General features: G+C 41.1%; 1 protein-coding gene across 3 annotated transcripts in view; it reads left to right on the forward strand.

The window, feature by feature from the left end:
• The window catches only part of LPAR1 (lysophosphatidic acid receptor 1), a 133,919-nt gene that overhangs the window by 46,694 nt on the left and 60,526 nt on the right, over window positions 1-26,699 (forward strand). For all 3 annotated transcript variants that reach the window (XM_029921079.1, XM_029921082.1, XM_029921080.1), the window contains exon 2: window positions 9,264-9,421. In XM_029921079.1, the coding sequence (XP_029776939.1) occupies window positions 9,377-9,421 (45 nt within the window). In that variant the 5' untranslated portion in view covers window positions 9,264-9,376. The remainder of the gene's footprint in view (window positions 1-9,263; window positions 9,422-26,699) is intronic.

Below are 26,699 nucleotides of genomic sequence, written 5' to 3' on the forward strand. Positions count from 1 at the left end.
CTAAGTCTAGCCCATTTGTTCCTGCTTGTGATTTGATTTTTTTTCTCCAACTGGATTTTTTTTTTTAATGGGAATTCTTTATACTCTTGAAGTCTAGTAACTTAACAAACTTGTGTTTTAATTGTAGGTAATGCACTTCATATTTTCCTGGATAGTGGTTAGCTGCCCCCCCTCCTTTAGTAACATAAAATTTACTGTCTTAACCATTTTCAAGTTGAGTGTTTAAGTATATTCACATTGTTGGTAAACGGATCTCCAGAGCTCTTTTTATCTTGCAAAACTGAAACTCAGTACCCATTCAACAAGGAGTCCCCATCCTCTCCTCCCCCAGACCCTGGCAACCACCCTTCTCTCTAAGAATTTGACTACTAGGTATCTCATGTTAGTGGAATTGCAAAGTACTTGTCTTTTTGTTACTGGTTTATTTCTCTTAGCATAATGCCCTCCAGGTTTGTCCATGTAGTAATATGTGTCAGAATTTTCTTTGTTTTTAAGGCTGAGCACTCTTCCATGGTATTTATATACCACGTTGTTCATCCATTCACTTGTTGATGGACCCTTGAGTTGCTTCCACTTTTTGGATGTTGTGAATAATGCGGCTATGAAAATGAGTGAACAAATATCTCTTGAAGACCTTGTTTCCAATTCTTAAAAAAAATTTTTTTTAATGTTTATTTATTTTTGAGAGAGAGACAGTATGCAATCTGGGAAGGGGCAAAGAGAGAGAGACACACACACCTACACACAGAATCCAAAGCAGACTTCAGGCTCTGAGCTGTCAGCACAGAGCCTGAAGGGCTTGAACTCACAGACCACAAGACCATGACCTGCACTGAAGTCGATGTTTAATTGACTGAGCCACCCAGGCGCCCCAGTTCTTTTTTATTTTATTTTTTTTAATGTTTTATTTCTTTCTAAGTGCAAATGGGGAAGGGGCAGAGAGAGAGGGACAGAGGATCTCAAGTGGGCTCTACACTGACAGCAGCAAGCTTGATGTGGGGCTTGAACTCACAGACAGCAAGATCATGACCTGAGCTGGAGTCGGACACTAAACTGACTGAGCTTCCTGGACGCCCTCAATTCTTTGGGTTATATATCCTGAAGTGGAATTTCTGGGTCATATGAGAATTCCATTTTTAGCTTTTTGAGGAACCACCATCCTGTTTTCTATAACAGCTGAGCCATTTTACCAGCACTTCATAAAGTACCACCAGCAATAAAATGAAGGTTCCAATTTCTTCACATTCCTGCTAATACTTATTTTCTGCTTTTTTGCTAGCAGTCATTCTAATGGATGTGAGGTGGTATCTTGTAGTTTTGATTTGCTTTCCCTCGTGATTGGGATGTTGACTATATTGTCATGTGGTTTTTGGCCATTTGTATATGGAGAAATGTTCAAGTTTTTAAATCATTTTTTAATTGGGTTGGATTTTTTGGTTGAGTTGTAGGAGTTCTTTGTATTCTGGATATTAACTCCTTTTTAGATTTAGGATTTGCAATATTTTCTCCCATTCCATGGATTGTATTTTTACTTTTTTTTGTCTGTTTGTTTAGTTTTGAGAGAGTGTGAGCAGAGGGAGGGGCAGAGAGAATGGGAGACAGAGGATCTGAAGCAGGCTCTGGGATATTAGCACAGAGCCCAGTGTGGGGCTTGAACTCACAGACTGAGATCATGACCTGAGCCAAAGTCAGAAGCTTAACCAGCTGAGCCACCGAGGCACCTCTGTAGTTTTACTTTTTGTTTGTGTCCTTTGCACAGAAGTTTTAAATTTTGATTTAGTGCATCTCATCTGTTTTCTCTGGTGAGCTCTTTAAGTCTACGAATTTAACATCTTTTAAGAAAAGTTTGCTTTAATTGTGAAATCACTGTTGTGCCATTTGTCCTCAGATATACCAATTATTCTTAAATTGAATCTCTTTTTGGTACTCCCTCGCCATAATGTCTAATCAGTAAATTCTATTATTTTAAATGTGTGTGGTTTTTTTCAAGCTCATCTTCCATGGCGTCAACTTGATTTTCTGTAATGGCATTTCTGCCTGTTGTAGTTAAAAAAAATTTTTTTTTATAGTTTATTTATTTTTGAGACAGACAGAGCATGAGTTGGGGAGGGGCAGAGAGAGAGGGCAGCACAGAATCTGAAACAGGCTCCAGGCTTTGAGCTGTCAGCATGGAACCTGACGCAGGGCTTGAATCCACAAACCGTGAGATCATGAACTGAGCCAAAGTCGGACACTTAACTGTCTGAGCCACCCAGGTGCCTGTTGCAGTTTAAACTTACAGTGTCAGCAGAGATATTATTTTTTTTCTTTTTTCTTTGTTTTTTTAAAGTTATACATGTTTGTATGTGTGTGTTTTAATGTTTATTTATTTTGAGAGACACAGACAGTGAATGCAGAGAGAGAGGGAGAGAGAGAATCCCAAACAGGCTGTGCTGTTGGTGCAGAGCCTGAAGCGGGGCTTGATCCCATGACTGCGAGATCACAACCTGAGCTGAAATCAAGAGTTGGACATTTAACCGACTGAGCCACCCAGGTGCTCCTTAAGTTTTACATGTTTGTGATGTAAAGTATCAAGCAGATGTATGAGCCTTGCTTAAGAAAAGGAACTCCTTTCTGCCTACCATTTTACCCTTGCCATAGCTAGCATTTTTAATTGTTTTAGTTACTTTGTTCAATATTTGCATTGCACCTTTAACATTTTTTATTTCTGCTTTTTGATCTATCAGTTTTCAATACTTCCAGCTATCCCACATGGGAGATGGCCATACACACTTTCCTGTCCTGTGTATCTCCATCCTAAGATAGTTAGGTCGTGATTTTGATTTGGCCATTATTCAGTGTTAATGCCATTGTGATCTTGTTAATGGTAATAGTTAAGCCATCTAGAATTTTAGAAAAAGAGTCTTTTCGTCTTCTGCCAATTCTTACAAGAGGAAAAAAGTTTTAATCATTCTGTTAATGTTTACTTAGTCTTCTATGTGCTTGGTATTCGGTATACTCATTCAGTCTTAAACTCTGTCAGTTCTAGAAGCCTGCTCTCAATAATAGATCCCGATGGACAGTTATTCCATCAAGGCTACTTTTTGAGTCTTACTACTTGCCATCTACTTGTGCCAGAAATTCCTTTTGTTTTGAGCTCCTATTCCTGTATTACATGCCTTTCTTTTCCTCATTTCCCTCCCTGTTTTGCCAAAGAACATCCTCCAATAGAATTGTAGGTTGTAAATCACTTGCCTCATTGTCTACTAGCTTCCTGGTTGCTGTTGAGAAGTCCAAAGACTTTCTGATCCCTAATTCTTTGTTTATGAGTCTCCTTCCCCACCTCACCCCACGGCCCCACTCCAGTTTCTGATTGGTTACAGGATTTTTTTCTCTCTGTTTAAAAAATCTCCATGAGGATGTGTTTAAAGTGGGCACATGAAAATCAGGTGGGCAGATAGGCACTCAGCAGACCCTAACAGTCAACAAACTTAAGACTTTGGGCCTTAGGAAATGTTTGGAGTTATGTGACCTTACCCTCCCCCAGCCCTCCCCACCCGATTTCCTTCATTCTTTCATTCTGGAATTGCTTTTTATCTACCTTTGGATCTCCTGGGCTGGTCCTCTACTGCTTTCCTCCTTACTGTTCTCTTTTCCTTTGTTTTTTTTGCTCTATACTTTGAGCACGTTTCTTAACTTGATATTCCAATCCTTCTTTTACTGCATTTTGAATCAGCAGTTTCTAAGCATTCTGTTTCAGTGGGTGCAACGTCATCTTTCTGATGTTACTATGCGAAGTGTTTTCATCTGCTCAGATTTGAGAGCAGAGTCTTGGTCCTTAGATGGTACCCGGGTGGCTTCAGATGCTGGTTAGCTCTGGTAGGGGGAATAAATACTAAGCCAGCGAGAGCTTTGACCTCCTTGTATCACATCTTTTTGTTCCTCCAGGTTTGAGGTTCAGAGTTGTTTTTCGACTTGGTTTCTGCCAGACTGCGGAGCTCTCTTTCGAAGGATACCACACATTTCAAGTCTGAAATTTTTTCCTACTTCATCTCAGAGATTCTACTTATGTATAACACTTTTCTATAGTATTGAGGATAAATTTATTCTTTCCTGGTTTTAGCTTTGATGACTTCTTCCCCCCTTTTCGGAACTTTTGTTTATCTGTTATGACAGCTTTGACATTTTTACCCCTGTCAGCCCATTCCCCACCAAACGTTATTTTCCGCTTCACAAAAAATAATTATTTGTTTTATTTTTATTCTGTTTTCTCTTTATTGCCTGCCTTCATTTAAGTTCATAATTCATGAGTTAAATAAAACTTTTTCTTTCTTTTTTGTTAATGCAGACTTATTCTGATCACATAATTTTTAAAGGTTTTTTTTTTAAGTGTAGTACACTAAAAAGTAAATATTTACTCTATCCTAGAATTTTTTTTTCTCTTGAAGCATAGTATTTTTCATTTGCCTCTTGGATTTGGATTTTTCTCTGTTGCTTATCCATAGAGAGGGAGGTCTATGCATATTCAGTACTGGGTATTGCCCTGTGTTCTTTCAAGAGACTGAAATGAGTCACTATTTGACTCAAGTCCAGATGGAGGAAAATGGTTAGATTTATAGTAGATTGATTTGCCAATTAGAAATTCATCTTTCTCTGAGGCCTAGGGAAGGAGCCAGCGTCAGCTACAGAAGTAAACAAAGGGGGGTTCGCTTCAGAACCAGAGACTTTCTTTTAGGTATTTGATGTGGCACTCAGCGGTTAGTAAGGTCATTGTCACTTGGCAAGATTGGTCATGTCAGAAGCCAGCTGGTGGAGTTTTCCCCCACATGTTGTCTGGGAGCAGTCCTCATAGCCGCATGTAAATCAGAAGTAAATACAGCCAGAGTGACTTGTTCAGTTGAAACCAGGGACCTCTTTTAAGGAGTGAGTGTATTTTAACTGTACTTCAATGTTTCCTGGCTTCATTCCCTCCAACCCTCATTCCGCTGAACTAGGAGTGTCATTATAAGTTTATTAAGGTCTCTTTTGCTTATATTCTGTCCACTCGGTGCCGTTTTGCATGAAGGGGATGTTGTACCTTAGTTCGCCTGTCAGCTTCCCATATTGATTCTTTTAGACTATTCCTCAGAAAATTTAAGCAAGGGTTCCACCTGCGGCTTCTAGGGCTGATTCAGGATACTTCCTAGTTTTGTATTCAGTTGGTTATTTCACTAGTAATCTGGCACAGAGCCAGTGTAGCTTTCTTATGTGTGAATTGTGTTTTATACATCTGTTTTGAATTGTAGGGAGGGATAATGAGTTAATTCATACCCAATGACTATATGGGAATAGATGTATGGACCAGTAAGTAAGTAAGTGATAGCTGATCTTTTGCAAGTGAGGGGCATGAGCTGATCTTTTGCAAGTGAGGGGCATGAGAGGTGGTTTGTGGTTTTGTGAAGAATGGTACAGACCAGAAGAGATGTCTAGGACGGAGAATGAACGGAAGAGGCGGGGCAGCAGTAACGACCCAGGGTAGCTGGGTTCAGTGGGACCCACCCCCATCACTCTGGCTCTCTGTAGCTGGAGCACAGTCTTCCAGCTTGAGCAAAGGAAACGGAGAGCTGGGTTGATGGCAGATCGGAAGAACTACAGTACAGGCATCCAGATGTTGGAGGAGTTTGGAGAGAGATGAATTTCTTTAGAAATCCAGTGAGGTTCTGGGAAAGCAGGGGACCAGCATGTCTAAGTGAGCTGTCTCCCTTACTTAAGGACTCAATGGCTTTAGTTAGGATATCTTGTCATCTTGTCTAACTCCCCCATGATTGGTGAAATAAGCTGGGAGGTAGGTCTTAAGTGGCATTTTAGGACTTCACTCCCAGGAGAGAGCTGATTGGTACCCTTTGCGGTAGTATCGTTCAGCCCTTGTGTTTAGAGTGAAGTCACCATATGCCATTTCATAAAGGGCTCCTATCATGTAAGAATAGGTTCAACAGAAGCCTCCCAACTAGAAAGGTCTGAAATGCTTTAGGAGAAGGCAGTTAACTTTCTGCCTTATTTTCTTGCTTTCTTCTTGAATAGATGAAGCTCCCAGTCTGGGCTATCTCTTAGGCAGCCCCAGGACGTGTAACGTACATCAGTACTAGGAATGCAGCATTAGGGTTTTCTACAGAGGTGAGCAGTGCAGGATTCTATGTTTCAGAGTTTGGGGAAATTAGTTACCTCGAGGACCTCTGATTTCCATGCTGCTGTCTTTGGGACTCTCTGAAACTTTTGCTTAAGAAAACTCTTAAGCCCTTTCTCTCCTTCCTTTGTGTTCACGCAGGGGGCTAGTCTGCGGAAAGAGCAGGCCTGGCATGGGGCCTGGTCCAGGTGTCAGCTCCCTCACTTCTGGGCTGTGAGGCTCTGGGCGTGTGCATGCTGCACAACCTTTTGATGCCTCAGGGTTTTTGCCCATAAAATGGGTCAATGGTAACCGTCTCAAACCGTAGGTGGAACGAGTTCTTCAGTGCTCAGCCTTCCGTCGGCTTTCATTAAATCCTGGTCTTCTACCTTTTGTCTTTTGCTTTTTTAAAAAATGTTTTATTTATTTAATTTTTTGAGAGAGAGAGGGAGGGAGGGAAAGAGAGTGTACAATACAGAGGATCCGAAGCCGGCTCTGCGCCTACAGGCTGACAGCAGCAAGCCTGATGTGCTGCTTGAACTTCCAAACCATGAGAGCATGACCTGAGCCAGAGTCAGACGATCAGCCTACTGAGCCACCCAGGTGCCCCTCCCACTTTGTGTTTTAGCGGTGATGCCATCTGGCATATTAGTCACATGAACTTCTGTGTCCTTTTCTGCACTACGGGCTAGCTGCCCACATTCACTTTTTAGGCAATTCTCTGTATGTACCCTGAGTATTGAAACTATTTTAAGGTGGTATTGCTTAATGACTTCGCGAGGCAGAAATGATAGGGCCCGAGCACATAGCATGAGTCTTTAAGACGAGAATCTCACTCGCCTGCTTATTTTTGTTTTTTTGGTTATCATGCTATTTATATATTCATCTGTCCACACCAGATATGATAGAGCAAGACAAGGTGAATTAGAAATACATGAGAAGAACAAAAGAAATATAAAAAAGTAGGGATGGGCATAAAATGATGCCAGGACAAAACAGTGTACCATGGGGGTCCAGTAATTTCTTCAGTGGAGGCTTGGCACTCCAGCAGAAAGACACTCCCATACACATATACCTCTCTCCCGGCTGCTCACTTAAATTCACAGTCTGATAAACAATGGGCCTTTCCCCCACCCAGAGGCCGACTAAGAACATCAGGGTCAGGGCACATAAGGAAGTTCGTGTTGAATGTTATATCAAAATAGTTTGGCAGCTGGTTAATAACTATAGTCTCTCTAACAGAGGGAAGAAAATAGGAAGGGGTCACAGTTCTAAACAAAACCTTAAAGCAATTGAAACTGTAGTATGAAGGATAATATGCAAAGGCAGGATAAAAATCAGCATTTAAAAGTTCATAAAAGTTGCTGCCAAACCTAGATTATTTCTTAGGAAGCAGTTGGGAGGTTTTGCGACTTGTCCAGCATCATCAGCTAAGACAGGGCAGTGCCAGAGGGTTTGGGGTTCCAAAGACTTGGAATAAGTGTGCAGCTCAAGACTTAAGTCGTTACTTTTACTGTAATGAAAAGTACCATTTTCCAGTAGTTGAAAAGTGTTCAGGTATCGTCTTGCATGCTAGTGAAACTAGAAAGTGTATTTCCACACAAAAGTGCAGGCTCAGTTTTATTGTTTCTGTTCCTGTTTCATGTTAGATGTTCAATAAATAGCTTGTGAATTAAAGAAAGGATATTGTTAGGTGATATGAAACCTAAAAATGAGAAATTTTCATCAAATGGAAGAATTGTCTTAAACTTCTTTTTATTTTTTTTTTTAATGTTATTTATTTTTGAGAGAGAGAGAGCGAGTGGGAATGGGGCAGAGAGAGAGGGAGACACAGAATCCGAAGCAGGCTACGGGCTCCGAGCTGTGCACAGAGCCTGACGTGGGGCTCGAACTCACAAGCTGTGAGATCATGACTTGGGCCAAGGTCGGATGGATGCTCAACCGACTGGGCCACCCAGACGCCCACAGTTGTCTTAAATTCTTAGAAAAATTTCCCTCTGGACTGAATTGCAGTGTGGAAACAGTCACATCAGTCTTGTGACAGAAATTGGGCCACACTTTCCTGCAGAGAACTCAGCATCTTTCTGAGTTTTGTTAATGAATGTATTAATAACAGAAGATGTGTTTATATTTTGTGCATATCTAGCGTCCTCTCTCTGAGGATGTCACAGAGACTGTAGGGTGCACTTTCCCCCACTCTTGTGCGAGATTGACGAACAAAACCCTTCCACCCTCCTCCCCACCCATCCGAGTCCTTGATTCATTCTTGTAACTGACTCCTGTAACATTGGGATGTCTTGCCTTTCTTTAACTTGAGTGGTGACTAAGTTTCCTGAGGAAATGTACACATGGAACGCGCTCACTGTCTTATGTTCCATCCTAGACTGGGACTTGACTGTGGCTCTATTCCTGGTTCTATCATGAACAAAACATACGACGAGTTTCTTTTCTTCTCCACACCTCAGTTTTTTCATCTGCAAATGGGTGTGCTTGGACTGGGGGATCTTTAACACTTAATGGTATTATTCTCTTTGCCCTTTCTATCTGAACTATCAGTTATCAATCGTGGGTCACCTAATTCCTTTATTGTTGAATGACAGAATGGCCTCTCCCCTTGGCTCACTGTCCCCAGGTTTACAGCTTGAAACTGCCTCCCCGAAATATCTAGCCAGCAAGGAGAGCTGGAGTCAGACTAGAATATGCATCAACCTCACATGATTTGGAGGCACGGTACAGAAGTGCTGGCTCTGAGATGTTAAATGCTCCCTACCAGATTCTTTTTCTTTTTCTTTTTTAAATGTTTTTATTTTATTTTTTGAGAGAGAGAGAGAGACAGACAGCATAGGAGTGGGGGAGGGGCCTGAGGGAGAGGGAGACACGGAATCCAAAGCAGGCTCCAGGCTCTGAGCTGTCAGCACAGAACCGGACACAGGGCTTGAACTCATGAACCTCACGATCATGACCTGAGCTGAAGTCAGACGCTTGACTGACTGAGCCACCCAGGCATCCCCCCTGCTGGATTCTTCTTTTCATTAAGCCAGTAGCTGGCATATGGAATGGGGGATTTCTGTTTCCTCTGGCCAGGAAGGAAGTGCTTGCTTGTCCTTTCAGGCTAAATGTCGGTTTTCCTGTCTTTTTCCAGGTACACAGTTTCTCCTAGCATGACTGCGGTCTGATCAGCAACTCATAACTTGACTCCCGTATCTGGGGCCACGGTGCTGGGGCCTGGTCGCTGCCCACAACTGCAGAGCTGCGATGGTTACCCCCTTTACTCCCACCCCTGCGAATTCCGAGCCCCAGGTAAGTGATTCAGCCTGGTGTACGTTTGGGCTCACCTAACCTTAATTTTGTCAAATATCTAAGTTGAGTTTCTGAAGGTGCGTTTCACTCTAGGGATGATGGGTCGCCCTGTAATGATCAGCTGGTGGCCTTTGGATAATCGTGCTTTTGTGAAGGAGGTGCTCTTTAGGTCAAGAAACAACTGGGCAATGAGCGAGTGATTCTAGCAAACCAACCTCTGTTGGTACGAGTCTCGGTTTTCAGTGCTTGGAGTGTCTGGCTGTTACCAAGGGCATCAAACTCCCGGTGCGGAGAGTCAGTAGTAAATCCTGCCGCTCTCCCTCTCTTGGCTTTTTTAGGGTTTTAATGAAATATCTCAGGACGGAGCTAATCTTACACCAGTTTTCTCAGTGTGGTCTTCCTAGAATTATTATTTTGCCTTGGCCTGTTCTAGAACTTTGAAAAGAAGATGTTAAGTCCAGAAACTTCTCAACAGTAGTCATGGGTTACTTTGTCCAGTGAAGACCAGGTACATGGCTAGAACATTGTCTTCAGATTGTTTTATGGTCTGATCTATGGATTTGCTCAGTTTTAGCAGGCGGTGTGGTACAGGGAGGGAAACAGCCTTTGGGATCATTAGGCTTGAACTTGTATCCTGATTGTTGGGTAGCCTTAGACCTGGGAACCTCACTTCGCTTCAGTGTCTTCTCATGTCACCGTACTTCACGGGACGGTGGTGTGGATTCAACGATAGCATAAATGCAGAGCTCATAGTAGGTGCTCAACAATTACAGTTTCCCATCTGCTCTCCCTTCACCTTCTCCTCCTCCTTTTAGAGTGTGACCCCCCCCCCAATCTCATCATGGCTATCATTTTTAAGCCAACGTTAAAGAAAAAACTATACCTTTGAAAAAGAGCCATATTGATTGAACTTTAAATCTTGATGATGCAGAATGTTTTTTCACACTTCTTTTGTCCTGTATCATTTTTCAGGCTACTAAATTCTGTATGATTTCAAGTAGGGGTATGTGGAGGAGGGTGGAAGGAGGGAAGGTATGTGGAGAAGGGAGCATTTTTTTTTTTTTACCTTATTTACTATAAATGCTTTTTGTCTCTTCTAAAAAACAAAAAAAGACCTTGGAATTTTATCATAAGGATAAAGTCCTCCTGTTATTTACCATTTAAAGTGTTTTTGGCATTTTCCGGAAAGCTTAGTGTTACCACCACCATGTATGTTTCTCTTTCTGGGAAATGGGTCAGCATTTTCATGAACCTTGGCTATTTGGTTCCCATTCCCCTCATTAGGGTTTTGGGTGCCACCAAGACTTCGTGAATGGGTAACGAGATTTAGGGCCCGTGCCTGAGGTTGCGTGTCAGAGTCTGCTGCGCTGTCCCCCCGCTACAGCCCGTCCTAGCCTTTTGTGAAGTGAGTTAGGCCCTAGTGCCGGTTTCTGGGTGTGGATTTTAGCACCTCAGTCTTGCTGTCACCATTTGTCCACATTTACAATAGGAATCTCTTATCCAAGCATCTCTTTCCTCTTATACAAACTGCCCGTCAGCTGGCAGGTAAGAGAAGTACTTCTCATTGACTCATTTAATTAAAATGTTTGACATCGCCCAAGGTAGAAAGAGGTTGTATTTAATATAAACACTTGGGGAAATAGGTACTCTTGTAAATCCTCTGTGGGAAGGTAAATTGGTGCAGTCTCTGTGGAGGGTAATTTGACAGTATCTGTTCAAAGTATATCCCTTTGCACATGCCCTCTTCCCATCTTGGTAACATGTTAGAAAAACACTTGTACGTGAGTCCAAGGAGACATGCAGGAAGATATTCATTGGAGCAGTAGTTGAAGGCCAACAAGTACAAAACTTTCTGAATATACAATAGTGGAATGACAGTAAATTCAGGCATGTTGAGGAGATTTAATACCACACAGCAGTTAAAAAAATAGTAAATACATATCTCAGCACAACTGTGTCTTCCTAGAATACCTGACAGACGAGAAAGAAAGTAAAATGCAGACTAACTCAGGAAGATATCATTCAAGCTGTAAAACCATATGTTTTCAGGGATAAACATATGGTACATTAATGTAAACACAGAGTGAAAGGTCTAGAACATGCATTGTCAGTGGGAATGATGTTTTCCCCAAGAGGGCAAAACTTGGATCTTAGGAGATAAAAAAAAAATCCCTTTAAGTTTAACCCCAGCGTCTTAATATTTAATTTCTCTCAAAGTTTTGTCATTGAGAATCGCCAGTGCGGGGAAAAGGGAGTCAGGCACTGGGCTAGAAGTGCAAGGCTCTGTAGTGACACTGCGCAGGTTTAAATCCTGGCTCCAGCATTTACTAACTGAGCACGTGGGGGTGGGGGAAGGGCATCCACCCTCTTGGTCCCTGCATTTCCTCATCTGCAAAATGAACATCATAATTACAGAACCAACTTCATAGGATTATTTTAAGGACGAAATGAGATAATATGTATAAAACTTAGAACCAAATCCGGTACCCAGTGCTCAAAATGTCTCAGTGAATACTGTTTAGCAAGCTCACTGTGGCCAGCCTGGGGATCCAAGAATAAATGAGATCCACAAGGCTCTTGCCTGCAGGGTTTACAAATGGAGTGGGACACAGAAAGATGAGGAGACCAGAAGTTCCAGTGCGGTGTCACATCTGCTGTGGTGGAAATATGGCCACTCTAGGAGTGAAGGGCAGGGTCCAGGAAAGACTTGGAGTATCAGGGAAGGCTTCTCGAAGGAAGACCACCAGGCGACAAGCTGATGTGTTCTTACTTTGACAAGGGAGAAGAAACATGTGTGAATGTCGAGTGTCTGAAGGGAAAAGAGAGAGCGCGAGCGAGCGAGCAAGCACGAGTGAGCACACACAACACTTGGATGTTAGTTTGGGAGAGCCGCAGTCTGCCGGGGTGTGAGGTTGTAAGCAGAGATGTGCTAGAGCCAGCCCTGCCGCTCAGAAGATCTGATTGTTAAATTGTCAGGAATGGTGGGAGCCAGCTGACTTCATGCTTGTAACTTGAAATCAGCCAGGGTGGAGTATTTAACCATGGAAATTGGCAAACAATCCCTTACTCTTAAGAGCCCATTGTTAGATATTCATCAGCATACTTCTGGTAGTAGAGGAGGCAGATGGGTTAGGTTACAGGGTTGGAGAAGATTCTGCAGGGCCTTGCAAGCTACATTGAGGAATTTAATGTTAATCTTGAAGTCTGTGTGGCTTAGGAGTTTTGGATCTGGCTTCCAACCCTGACTTTTGCCCATTTTGTTGAATAAGTTTATTATTTAATCTCAAGCAGGATAGTGAGTCTCGTTATTCTTAACATATGTTGGGAACAGTAGCCTCTGATAGTTGGAGGCACCCAAGCCCACTGGGAAGGACTCAGCTATAAACTACGGTATTAGGTTCTAGGGAGAGGGACTCTACTCTTCTGGAGAAATACAGACATTGTTGGGTCACTTAGTTCCCATTCTGGCGAATGACGGGCCTCCTGATTACCTATATGTCAATTCTTTGCACGTAATTTGTGCTGTCAGAATTTAGTCCGAGGCTGACTTGCCCTTGCCCCCAAGTCTGCATTGATGTCTACTGTCCCATTATCAGGGTTTCTCCAGGTTCAGAGAAGGTAAAAGTAATTTAAATACGGCGTCTCCTCAGGCAAGGCTTAATAAGCAGTTCACTCCAGCCGCTTAGCCTGGTATTGTCTGGCACATCAACTTGCATTCTTTGCGAGTGAATTCAGGGACCTGTGTAAAGATACACCCACATTCAAGTGTGAAAGGCCTCCCAATCCTTTTCTAAGGCAAAAATAACAATTAAAAAAAAATAAAACCTTTTGGTTTTGTTTTTCTCTATTCATTTGGTAACAAAGAGCATTTTTCTAATCAAGGCTGCCTAATACTAGATATAAGCTAATTAATATGGACAAATAGCCTGTGATTGTTTCAAACAATACTAGGGAAGAAAGCTTCCATTGTCACACCCCTGGGGTTGCTGTTTAGTGAGTGAAAGATAGGCCTTGTGCTTTGGAGTGGGACACGCTTGTGTTCCCTGCTTTCCTCCCGACTAGACCGTAAGGCGGATTTTTGTTTTCTTACGTTGAGAAAGCACCTTATTCTTACGAAGCTAGATAAATACAGGGGCGAAACTGGACTAGCAGCAGCAGGAAGATGGCGCGTTGCTGATTGATAGCTGTGTTGGCCCAGGCTCCGTTAGAGCTCCTCACCGGAGGCAGCTCTGGCGATGTGTCTGCAGACAGGACCGGGTTCGTCATTAGGTGGAGTTAATGTGTTCACACCCTGCAGATATGGGCGTGTGGTGGACGTGGGATAGGACATAAAACAACGTGCCCCTCTAAATGGTCATTTTCTGTTTCTAGAACTCTGTTTAGCATTACTTTAATTGTGCTGCATCCAATTACTATGGGTAGAGGGTGGATTAAAAGTTTTGTTTTCCTTCTGAATGGAAGGGTCAGTAGGTCAATACATGCATGAATGGTTTGGCCTCTCTCAAAGCCAGGACTGGTACTGAGAATTTCAAAGGTATTCAGAACCCACACCTGGGATTCCAGTAAGGGAGGACTGTATTGTATCAGTTGGTTTTTTTTCTTTTTTTTTTTTAAAGTAAGGTATTTCATTCTGAAGTGGCTATCTTGGTGTTAGGCCAGAAACAAAAGCTATTTTGATCCCTCCAAGTGATTTCCTGTAGCTTTCTTTAAAGGCATGAATTTGGGTAGATAGATACCCAGCGTCTTAACACATTGCTCCTCTGGTTCTGGTCCAGCGTTCTGATGTAACACAGTGAGGTCTCTCCTTAAAGAGGTCCCTATTTGTCATCTGGTGGATGACCAGCATCTTCGAACATCATTACCAATAGGTTCCTCTGACAAAGTCCATCATATTTCCAAAATGTATGGTTTAGAGGTTTCCTTCTCGCATCAGAGGCTGGATACTTTTGGATTAAAGCAATTGAATTCCATGTTTAATGGATTGCATTTTTGAGATTGAAGGACTTCTGGGTTTTTGTTTTGTTTTTTTTAGAACTTCTTTGTTTTTTAGAACGTTTTCAAATGTTCACAAACATAAAAAAGAATAATATAATTAATCCCAATATAGCCGTTACCTAGATTCAACAGTTAACTAGTATTCTGCCATACTTGTTTCACTTCCTCCTATTTTGGGGGAGGAACCATTGTAAAGCCCATGCTTGGCATTGTCTTCTCACCTCGACTCTTGTACATTGATGTGCATCTCTAAAAATAATTCATTTATACAACTACAATACTGTTGTCACACTTAAAAAAACTTAATATTTTTTTAAAAAATTTTTTAAATGTTTTATTTATTTTTGATACAGAGAGACAGAGCATGAGAGGGGGAGGGGCAGAGAGAGAAGGAGATACAGAACCGGAAGCAGGCTCCAGGCTCTGAGCAAGCGGTCAGCACAGAGCCTGACGCGGGGCTCGAACCCACGAACGTGAGATCTGACCTGAGCCGAAGTCGGAGGCTTAACCCACTGAGCCACCCAGGCGCCCCAAAAACTTAATATTTAATATTTAATTTAATGTTATTTTACACTCCTCCATACTCACATTTCCTCAACTGGTTTTCTAAGATGTGGTTTTGCAGTTATGTTATCTTTTAAAAACATTGATCAGATCAGTTTACTCTTTTCCATAAAACCATTTGATGACTTTTTAAGGTTTAAGAAGCAATCTCAAAGGGTACCTGAGGGATAAGCATCCAACTTCAGCTCAGGTCATGATCTCACAGTTCGTGGGTTCGAGCCCCATGTCAGGCTCTGTGCTGACAGCTCAGAGCCTGGAGCCTGCTTCAGATTCTGCCTCTCCCCCGCTTGCCCTCTGTCTCTCTCAAAAATAAATAAATATTAAAAAAAATTTTTTAAAGGCAATTCCATTCCCCTCCCCTGCTTTATTCTGTAAGTGGGAAATATCTAGCAATCAGAATATTTCACCCCTGAAGGCTAGAAAAATGAGACCTATACTGAAGGCTCCAAAGCAAGAGAATGATTGTAATTGTTAAATTATTAGTCATAGAAGTAAGGGGTCGCAGATACCTTGATAGTGCGTTCAGACTGAAGTGTGAACGATTTGAGTATGAAGTATGTTTCCCAGGCCACACAGCGAAGATGTTGTGTGGTCTGGCTTCACCTCACATGGAACTGAGGAAGGAGCACGGGCCTAGATTTAGGTGAGTTTTGGTTCAAATCCCATAGCTAGGGCATTGTAATATAGGGATCTTTTTCAGTTGTATTTCTTTCACTCTCTAGAATCCAAACAATATGTATTGTGCTCACAAATATAAATGGCAAAATATCCATGGAGTGCTTTATTGTTTAAATGGCAAAAGATCCATGCAGTGCACTGTCGGCACCTTAGATACCTGACATGTTTCGTTTCCTTTCTTTCCCCTCCATAATTATTCTGAGAACACTTTACGGGGGGAGAGGTGGTTGCCTCTGCATATGGTGTGTGTGGATGGTGCGCTTACTTAGGGCGCCAGAAGATCCATCAGCCGAAAGTCAAGTTAGATAAACAGTCTGCGGAAAACTCCAGTGCGTTGCCAGGAATAAATGCGTGTGTAGATAAACACTGAGATCTCGGACTTACTCTGTCTCAAACTATGTTTCTATTAGAGGTAAAATTTGTTCTCATATTGCAGTGTAAATTCATCTGTGTTCCCCTTTGTGTTTATAAGCTCAGATGAAGCTTGAGAGGATATTTTATTTCCAAATATGAGGGCACATTGTTGTTGTTGTTTTTTCAAACTAAAGTAAAATAAAGGTAGGGGAAAGGGATCCAGAGTTAATTAGCTCCCATGAGAAGAAATCATGTGATTTTATTTAGACTGGGTCCAGGCCATGTGGTTGGGAAATGTTTAACAATACACTCATTAAGAGTTTTTAGATTTTAATTCCTGTATAGCTAACATATAGTGTTATATTAGTTTCAGGTGGACAGTGCAGTGATTCAACAGTTCTGTACCTTACTCAGTGCCCATCATGACAAATCGTCTCCCTAATCCTCACCTCCTATCTTACTCAGCCCCTACCCACCTCCCCTCTGGCAACCATCTGTTTGTTTTCTGTAGTTAACAGTCTGTTCCTTGGTCTGTCTGTCTGTCTCTCTCTCTCTTTTTTTCCCTTTGCTCATTTGTTTCTCAAATTCCTCATATAATTGAAATCATATGTTATTTGTCTTTCTCTGACTTAGTTCCCTTAGCATTACACTCTCTTGGTCCATCCATGGCATTGTGAATGGCAGGATTTCATTCCTTTTTATGGCTGGATAATATTTCATTGGATATGCACACCATATCTTCTCTGTCCATTCATCTAGATGAGGGCACATTTTGAGTTTTCTGCTCATAAAAGAAAATCGTGCAAAGATATCTAGGGTAAACCACAAAGGAGACCCTTCATGTTTGCCTCTTTTTCTTACTAATATGTTCTTTCTAATTAATTTAGTCTTTAGTGATTAAAGCTATCTCTTTATCCTTCAGAAGGGACATGGTTTTCTCCCTCTTACTGCCCATTATGGTGCCATTTGCCTATTTTCCTCCTCACATGCCTGGCTTCTCCAGCTACTTTTCTTTGAACTGTCACTGCAGCTTTTCCATGAATAAACACTAAGATGGGCCAGTGCCCTGATGTGTTTCCGAGCGGAGGAGAGCATAATCATAGAGTCCAGGAGATTTCTGTCTTTGGAGAACTGTACCTTGCTATATACTAAGACTGTCATTTTAAAAATCAGCCTTCATTTGCTGTGTGTGATGATACTGCCATTTCATAATTGCATAGCAACACATAAGAACTGCCCTGAAGTTAAACTTATTTCATAAATGATAATCCTAGGCAGGCACAGGCTGGGAGAGAAGTGAGAGTGAATTGTTACCTTTCCTTTAGCATCAGACAAAATGTTTATGAAAGTGTCACGGAGTAGATTAGTTCTTGAAAGTCTCAGTTGGCGATATAGTAACTTTCAGAGATTCAGACCCCCTTTGGGAGCAAGAACTTCCAGTTTTGCAGGAAGAGGATAGGATGTGGTTGAACTAGAAGCTGCCTGATTGCAAAATATTTGCACTTAGATGAACCCCCATCAGCACAGGGTGGTTTTGACATCTTTCAGACATGGAAAGAAGATGCATTCACCTGGATTCATCTTTGGGCCCCAACTCTAAGGGCTTTGCACACTCCCAAACTCTGTTTAGAATGACTTACAACTGCAGTTGCTTCAGGCTACTAAAGAGACTTGGCAAAAGCCGTGGAGGGGAGGACCCAGAAGAATCCCAGGCCTGTGGCTTGTGTTCAGGACTTCTCTCTGACATGCTGGATTGTAGATGAGTGACCAGTGGGAACTCAGGACTCAGCGGTCATGGTAAGGCAAGGGTCCTGCCTCAGTGAGCCACGTCAAGATGGAGACGCAGCTGCTCATCAGCCCACTGTCTCTTTCAGAATTAGCTTCGCAAACTAGGGCGACACAACTTGCATATGGGGCTTCAATTTGGGGACAGTGCAGAACGAAAATGTAAAAGAAACAAGGTGGCATAATAGGAAATCTGTGACAATCATAGCTGTAGTTAGGCCATGACATTTAACTTTTTTCAGGTGATGTATCAGGAATATGCATCTATTGTTTTGAGAACTTTTTTGCATATTTTCCTTAAAAAAAATCAATACGGTGTTAAATGCTGCTGTTCTCTTGGTTGGAAATTTTATTGCTTTCTCTAAACTAGTCACAGAAAAAGAAAGCAGAGAAGCTCTTTTGTAAGAATAAAAGCATATCTAAGTGTAGGTAGTAGAACACAGCAAAGACTTAAATAGGTTTGCAGTCTTATCTTTTACAAATTAAACACCTGAGGGCGCCTGGGTGGCTCAGTCAGTTAAGCATCCAACTTTAGCTTAGGTCATGAGCTCACAGTTTGTGGGTTCAAGCCCCGCGTCAGGCTCTGCACTGACAGCTCAGAGCCTGAAGCTTGTCTTCAGATTCTGTGTCTCCCTCTCTCTCCGATACTTCCCCGCTTATGCTCTATCTCTCTTTCTCTCAAAAATAAATAAAATGTTAAAAACACACACACACACACAAGGTAAAAAAATAACCAATATAATCTTAAAGAGCTCGGTGGGAAAAGCTGCACTTCCAAGTATCAGAATTTATTATAAAGTTATACTGAGTGGGTATTTGTGTAAGGATAGAGAAACCATCAGAAGAAATAGACACCAATTCACACACAAATCATTATAAAAAAATGAATCAGAATGAGATAATAAGGAAACATTCTATTAGATGAAGAAAAAGACAGACTAATGGAAAATAATTTCTCATTTTCTTCATGGATGAATTACTATTTTCATCTGTGAGTTCAAGAAAGGTGTGTTTAAAGGTGGTGGTCGCTTTATGAAAGTCAAGCTCTCTGGGCTACTGAACTTGAAAGTTTCAAGAGAACAGATATTACAGAAACTAAGAAGTACTCAGTTCTTACAAGTAGGTGATGTGTTTCTCTCCCTTTTACAGATGAGAAGCAAAGTCCTGAGAGGGGATGTTAGATACCCAGCATTTCAACTCTCATGGATTCTAGGGCCTAAGCTCCCCTCCTCCGCAAATCTATGATGTTTCTTCCCATACCCCTTGCTGTCTCCCAGGAAACAGGAATTGCAAGTGAAACACCCCCCATGCTCAGCTTTTCTTCCTTAATCACCCCTTGGGCCTTGTGTGACCTGGCTAAAGTGCTTGTTATACCCTTCCCTCTCCTTCCTTTCCCTCCCTCTTTTCCTGACATGACAGCCCCTTTGCTGTGACTCAGAATGAATTAGTTCTGTTTTTGTTTTGTGTGTGTGTGTGTGTGTGTGTGTGTGTGTGTGTGTGTGTGCGCGCGCGTTTAGCATAGAGAAGACCATAGCCTGGTGCAGCACAGTCCTCTATCTGTTACCTAGCTTCATAAGATTTGAACACTTTGATGTAATTGCTTCAAAATCTTTTGATTTTTAATAAATGAAACAAATAATTACAGATAAAGCCGAAGCCACTTGTAGTCTTTGCCAAAATATGACTAATTAGCCCTCTTGGCTCAGATCAGAAGTTGATATTTGTCTTCTCCTTGCTTGTGTTTATGGGTATATGTGCATATGGGGGAAAATATAAACAATATATAGTATTTCTGTAAGTTTTAGGTTTATTTATTTTGAGAGAGAGCGAGTGAGCTTGTGTGCATGCATGCATGCATGCACCCAAGGCCAGGGGAGGGGGAGAGAGAGAGAGAGGGAAGGAGAAGCCCAAACAGGCTCCACACTCAGCGCCCAGCCCAACAGGGGGCTCGATTTCACAACGGTGAGATCACGACCATGAGATCGTGACCAGAGCCAAAATCAAGAGTCCTATGCTTAACCAACTGAGCCACCCAGGGGCCCCTATTTCTGCAAGGTTTTAACATTCCTAAAAATGGTGTGCTGACTGTCCTGTAGGAACTCTGAGCCATCAGCATGCATGAAGCTGTATGTATATGTTCATTCTTGCTGCTTTATAGCCCACCCCTTTGCTTATATTGCAATTTACCCGTTCTCCAGTTGACAAATAATTATGTTGCTGCTGACATTTTGGTGTTATAGAAGAGTGGCGATGAAAAGTCCTGGGCATGCCTCCTTAGGCACATGGGTGGCTTTTTAGGCTTAGACTTTCTCAGTCACATGTATGAATGTGTCCAAATTTCGTGGTTTTTGTCAAATAGTTTTTCAAAGCAGTCATGCTGTATTTTACTCCCATCAACACTGAATGACCGAATGACCGTCCTCACCAACTCTTGATATTTTCAGACATGTTAATTTTTGCCATGCTGGTGGAGATAATTTGTATCTGACTGCAGTTTATCTTTAACTCTCTCTGATTCCCTGGAAGAGTAATTATATTTTCATGTGATTATTGGCCATTGAGGTTTCCTCTTCTGTGAATTGCCTGTCCTTATCATTGCCTATTCTATTTCGGGATTGTTTGGCTTTTCCTTTTTGATTTGTAGATTTGTAGGAAGTTTTTACATTTCACTGTATGTCTTTTTAGTGTGTATTGCCAAAATTTCTCCTAGTCTTCAGCTTCTGCTTTCACTAATTATAATGTTTTGTTGCACAAAAGTCTTGAGTTCCTAGTCATATTTTGTCAGTGTTTTGATCTTGTTTAGAAAAAATCTATTTATGGGTTACAAATAGATGCCTTATTTTCAAAGTCTTAGAGATTTATTTTTTCACATATGTCTATATAACCTGAAATTAATTTCTGTGTATATGGTATAGATTATCAGTTTATTTTATAATTTTCATATAGATGAACAGTTAGGCCATTTGCTCCATTGATGGGTAAAACAAGTCTCTGATAGCAAGTTTCTGCTCCTCTGTTCCATTCATGTATTTTTGGGACACTATCATAATGTCTTAATTATGGTTACTTTAAAATAAAATGTGGCATTCTATAGGAGAAAGAACTTGCAGGGTGTCTTGGATATTCTGATTCTTTTATATGTTCATATTAATGTTTAGGGAACTTATCAAGCACCATAGGAACCCTTTGGGATTTTTCTATTTTATGTCACTGAATTAATATATTGATAGAGGGATTACTGACATCTTAATATCTCTCTCTACCCACAAAATATTTTTTCTGTCTATGGGAACATAATGGATTCATGTGACTTGATGTTAACCCAGCAAAGTTGCTAAATTCTATTCATACAGTTATCTTTGTATTTTCTATGTAACGGATTATCTCATTTGTGAAAAACAATAAGGTTTTTCTTTTCCAATTCTTTTTGTGTTTTGTTTTTGTTTTTCTTACAGTTTGGCTATGACCATGAGTACATGCTAAAACGCAATTGGTAGTTTGTTTCATTTCTGTTTTAAAAAGGAATATTCCATCAACTATGACAATTAATACAGATCTTTTATGAAGTTAAGGAAGCTCCCTTCTAATTCTAGATTGCCAAATTATCATGAAAGGGCACTAAAATTTACCAAACTCATTTGTTTATGTCTATTGAGATGATCATTGTTTTTTTTTTCTTTCCTTGAAATTGTTTGTGTGGTGAATTATATTATTAGATACTTAAATGCTAGATCATATTTTCATTCTGGAATAAACCCTATTTAGACTTGATATATAAAATTATATTTGTATGTTTTATATTTGTATATATAAATTGTATATTTGTATATTATAAATATATATACATACAATATATGTATTGTATATTTGTATATATAAATTGATATATAATTAGATATTTGTTCTAATATGATTACATATAAACATATATAAATGTATAATATGTAATATATTATAAGTATATAATATATTTAAGAGCTCTCATGTATGTTTCTAAAAAATATTGGCTAATAATATCTTTTACTCTTTATAGAAAATATTTATTTCTTTTGAGAGAGAGAAAGCATGAGTGGAGGAAGGGCAGAGAGAGCAGGAGAGCCCGAAGCCGTGCTTGAATCCATGAACCATGACCTGAGCTAAAATCAAGAGCCAGATTCTTAATTGACTGAGCTGGGGGTCCCATTAATATCTTTTATTTTCATCTCCTTGTTTGTTCTTATAGTTATGGTGGCTTCATACAAAGATAACCAAACAAACTTTGAAAATATAAAGCCAAAACAATAGTATCAAGTAATTTTTGGTAGATCTGAAGACGAATGGAAGCCCAATGCTGAGCGGCAGTAACGCGTTACACGGGAGCAGAGGCACTGGAGGGGGGGCTTGGTCAAGGGAAGAGGGTCACCTTTAGTCTTCACATCAAGACTGTGTGTTGAAATATTAAGAATAAGCATTAAATAACAGAAATAGAAAGTATGACTGTTGAAACCTTTGAAGTGGAAAGAGGGAAATACAGAAGCCCCATCTGTCTAGTTCAGTCTTTCATCTGATATTCTTGTGTCTAATCCCGCTGTGGACTGTTCTGGTTCTTACACGTTATTCCTCCTGTGGCCTTATTCTTCTGGATTACGGGTTTGTCTTTGGTGGGGCCGCTCTGAGAGTCCTGTCTGGCCGCACTGAGGTCCGGCCCTCGGGAGAGGCTTGCTGCTGGCCAGTGCCTGACAGTGTGGAGCAGGAAGGGAGGGGGAGGACATCACAAGCTCTGGACCATGGCTTGTGGTAATTTCTCCTTCTGTGACTTCACAGACTTGACAGGTCATTAGATTTCAAATCGCAACTGTATGTGACTTAGAGACTCTGGGTCAGGACTCCTTTTATCTGTTTCCTAGCCTGGAGCCTAAGCTAAGACAGACAAACTTCCTTGTTTTCCCCAGTGCAACTGGGTCAATTTCCTTTTTCCTGATTGATGTAGAGATGTTGAAGTCTTCTAGCTTAGTGGTTGTTCTCAGCTCTAGCTCACTGCCTCTGACAAGGCCGACGGCTCATCACCTTTTGCCCAGTGATAGTTCTGCCCTGTCTCCATAATCTGTCACTGTGCCAAGGGGACCTGCTGCCTTGGCTGTGGCTCCCTTTTAACTCAATAAGGCATTGAGAAGACTATCATATTTTCTCCATAACCTTGTAGTGTTTTAATGATTTTTGTTTTCATTCCTTCCTCTTAGACCAACTTGAAATTATCTCTGGAAAATGTTTCTCACTTTATCTCTGCCTGTTACAAGGGGCTGAAACAGATTTAAAGTATTTTCAGGGAAGTACAATCCTCTTTCCCTAGTTTGTCTTTACATATGGACACATACTATTCACATACATGGTTGCTTTATAAGAAGTAGTATTTTGTGTACCTTTGTAGGTAAACTTTCAAAAATCTTGTAGGTGTGTATTCTTCAGCTATTCTAAGAATTCTAGCTTTCAAACTTCTTTAGTTTCTATCAGCATCGTTTTGTAGTTTCTGTCTCTCATGGCAGGTCATCTCACTTATTTGTTTCTAATTTGAGGCTCTAAAAGGGGGTGAGAACAATTTTGCTTAATGGAGACTTAATGGCATTTATTTTTTCTTTAAAAAAAGTTTTTTTTTAACGTTTATTTATTTTTGAGAGAGAGACACACATAATGTGAGCAGGGGAAGGGCAGAGAGAGAAGGAGACACAGAATCAGAAGCAGGTTCCAGGATCTGAGCTGTCAGCCCAGAGCCTGATGCAGGGCTTGAACCCATGAACTGTGAGATCACGACCTGAGCTGAAGTCGGCTGCTTCACCAACTGAGCCACCCAGGCACCCCAAGACTTAATGGCACTTAATTCTCTCTCTCTCTCTCTCCTTTTATTTTTTTTTATTTTTTTATTTTTTGGAAGGGGGAAGAGATGTGTAGAAGGTCTGATTATTTTAGATTGAAGAACTTGAATTGCTGGGGCCTAAGAGAGGGCCCACACCTTCCTTAACAGATATGAAAATCAACATTCAGAGCAGTTATGGGACTTACTGAAGACCAATTAGCTGGAGCGTCAGAATCGGGAAGAAGTCTTCACTCCATTGTTGTACTTCAGCAGGAATGGGAAAGCAAGTTGGCCTCATTTATATCTTCTTAGTGGTCCTTTATCCAGCGGAGGTGAAAATCTCTCTTCCAGCGTGTCAGTGGCATCCATACTCACATTCGTATCTAAATAGTTACTAAATCACCCAGGTTTAATCATCACTTGGCTAGCTTGTGCCAAGTACTCCCTTTTCCACTTGGCCAGTGAATATATTATTGTCTTTCAGGAGATTAAAAACCTCACTGGGTGGACTGTGAGAGGCTTTGCAGCAGGCACCAGGGGTATCATTTTGGTACCCTTGTCAGGTGTGGTGCAGCGCAATGTCCCGCCCATTCCTGGCCTTCCAGGAATGCCTGTGAACGCCTGTGAACGCACAAATCATAAGGGAAGTGCACGGCGAAGCTGGACACCGTACACACGTCTTTACAGTGCAGGCTCCGCAGAACTGTTAGGACTTGTTTTGAGATCACACGCTAGGGTCGGGTAAACTCCCGAGATTTGGAACAGCTGCTCTGCAGAGCGGCCAGGAGGCCGCCTCCCTCGCCCGTCATCCTGAGATGTGATTGGTGGATGTGAAAAAGGCTATGGATGTGGACTTCTCTTTTTAGCATTGAGGACAATGTTTTTAGGATAATCCTGTTTCATTTACATCTTGGGCAGTGCAGAATTCTGTAACCTCTCTTGTTACAGAGGGATATCTAATTATGCTGATTGGGATTTTAGCAGGATAAACTTTAAAAAAGTCTTGAGCTCCAGGGCGCCTGGGTGGCTCAGTCAGTTAAGCATCTGACTTCAGCTCAGGTCATGATCTCACAGTTCGAGGACTCAAGCCCCAGGTTGGGCTCTGTGCTGACAGGACAGGGCCTGGAGCCTGTCTCCCTCTCTCTCTTCCCCTCCCCAGTTTACACTCTGTCTCTCTCTCAAAAGTAAATCAACAACAAAAAATTTTTTTTAAGTCTTGAGTTGTGCCTGATCATATTTTTGTTTTCTCTAAATTTCTTATAATAAATAGAATGATTGAACGAGGTAGTCTTTTCAAAATTTTGAAAATTATTGTTACAACTGTAATAGTGTGTCTTGATTCTTTCTTGCATAATAAGAGAAAATTAACATATCCTTCTCCTGCATTTCAAGCTCTTACTGGTAGAGGGGTTTTACTTCCCGAGTAAGTTATTTTTATAAGTATACTTTGAAGAATTATTATTATTATTACTATTATTTTTTAATGTTTATTTTTGAGAGAGAGACAGAGCATGAACAGGGGAGGGGCAGAGAGAGAGCGAAACACAGAATTGAAAGCAGGCTCCAGGCCCTAAGCTGTCAGCACAGAGCCCAATGTGGGGCTCGAACTCATAAACCATGAGATCATGACCTGAGCCAAAGTTGAACGTTTAACCGACTGAGCCACCCAGGTGGCCCTGAAGAATTCTTTTTGATATTTGCTCTAAGTTTTGGAACTACATGAAGAGCACTAACTTAAGACTCCAGTGTTTTAGAGATGCTTGCTGCCACTATTTCTGCTCTATTGTGTTTTTTATTTTATTTTCCTCATGGATTGCTTGCCACTGTATTTTTTTATGAAGGAAATATACATGTTCTTTGTGACCGCCCATGTTTTTGAGACCATTGTATATTCTCCTCATATGGGAACATTAATATAGTCGGCTGTAGAATTTATGGACCTCTTTTTCTCTTGGAGATTTTGATTGCTTGTGTTCTGTCCTTTGGAATTCTCCTGTGGCAGTAGACTGATGGTACCCTGTTCTGTGTCTTTGTGAAGATACTTGTTTGCTTTCTGTTAAATTTTTTTTGTACTTAACAATTTTTATCTTTACCCTTGAGATTGCAAAATCTAACCAAACTCTATCTAAATTTTAGTTGCTTCTAATTCGCTCTGTTTTGTAATTTACATAAATGTAAACCAGTAATCTGAGATCTTTCTTCGTAAGCAATAACTTATGTTTCAAGCCATCTTACTTCAACTTTGTCCTCATCTTTTTTGGACTCCGAGTATAATCACATGTTTCCATCTATGTGCCTCCTTTCCTTATATTCCTGTCATTTCTCACCTTCTCTGAGTGCTGGTGAATTTCTTCAGTATTCTGCAACTTGCCATTTCTGTTTTCTGGAATTTTTATACTTCACATCATTGTTCGAATTACTTTTTTTTAATTCAGAAATTATTTTCTATGTCTTTGGTGGGCACATAGTGGTTTTTCAAAGATGATACTTAATCTCTCGAACCTGTGAATATGCTTTACTTGGCAATATGTGATTAAGTTAAGGCTTTTTAAAAAAACTATTTTTTTCTAGTGTTTTATTTATTTTTGAGAGAGAGAGGAGGAGACAGTGTGAGCAGGGGAAGGTCAGAGAGAGAGGGAGACACAGAATCCAGTGCAGGCTTCAGGCTCCGAACTAGCTGTCAGCACAGAGCTCAATGTGGGGCTCAAACCCACGGACAGTGAGATCATTGCCTGAGCCGAAGCCTGACACTTAACCGACTGAGCCACCCAGATACCCCAAGTTAAGGATCTTACGTGGGGGATTGTCTCAGGTTATCTGGGTGGACTCAGTGTAATCACAAGGCTCTCTAAATGTGGAAATGAGGTGGGGGCCGGGGAGTTGGTGTTGGAATGAGGTGACATGAGGGAGACTTGACTGGCTGTTGCTTTGAGGGTGGAAGCCAGCGGGCCATGAACCACGGAATGCGGACCGTCTCCAGAAGTTGGAAAAGACAAGAACAATTCACTTTCGAACCTCTGGAAAGAAACACAGCTCTGCTAACACCTTGTAAACACTGTTTAGCCCAGTAAG

The sequence above is a fragment of the Suricata suricatta genome, chromosome 13 (genome assembly GCF_006229205.1).
Source record: "Suricata suricatta isolate VVHF042 chromosome 13, meerkat_22Aug2017_6uvM2_HiC, whole genome shotgun sequence".
Taxonomy (NCBI): Eukaryota; Metazoa; Chordata; class Mammalia; order Carnivora; family Herpestidae; genus Suricata; species Suricata suricatta.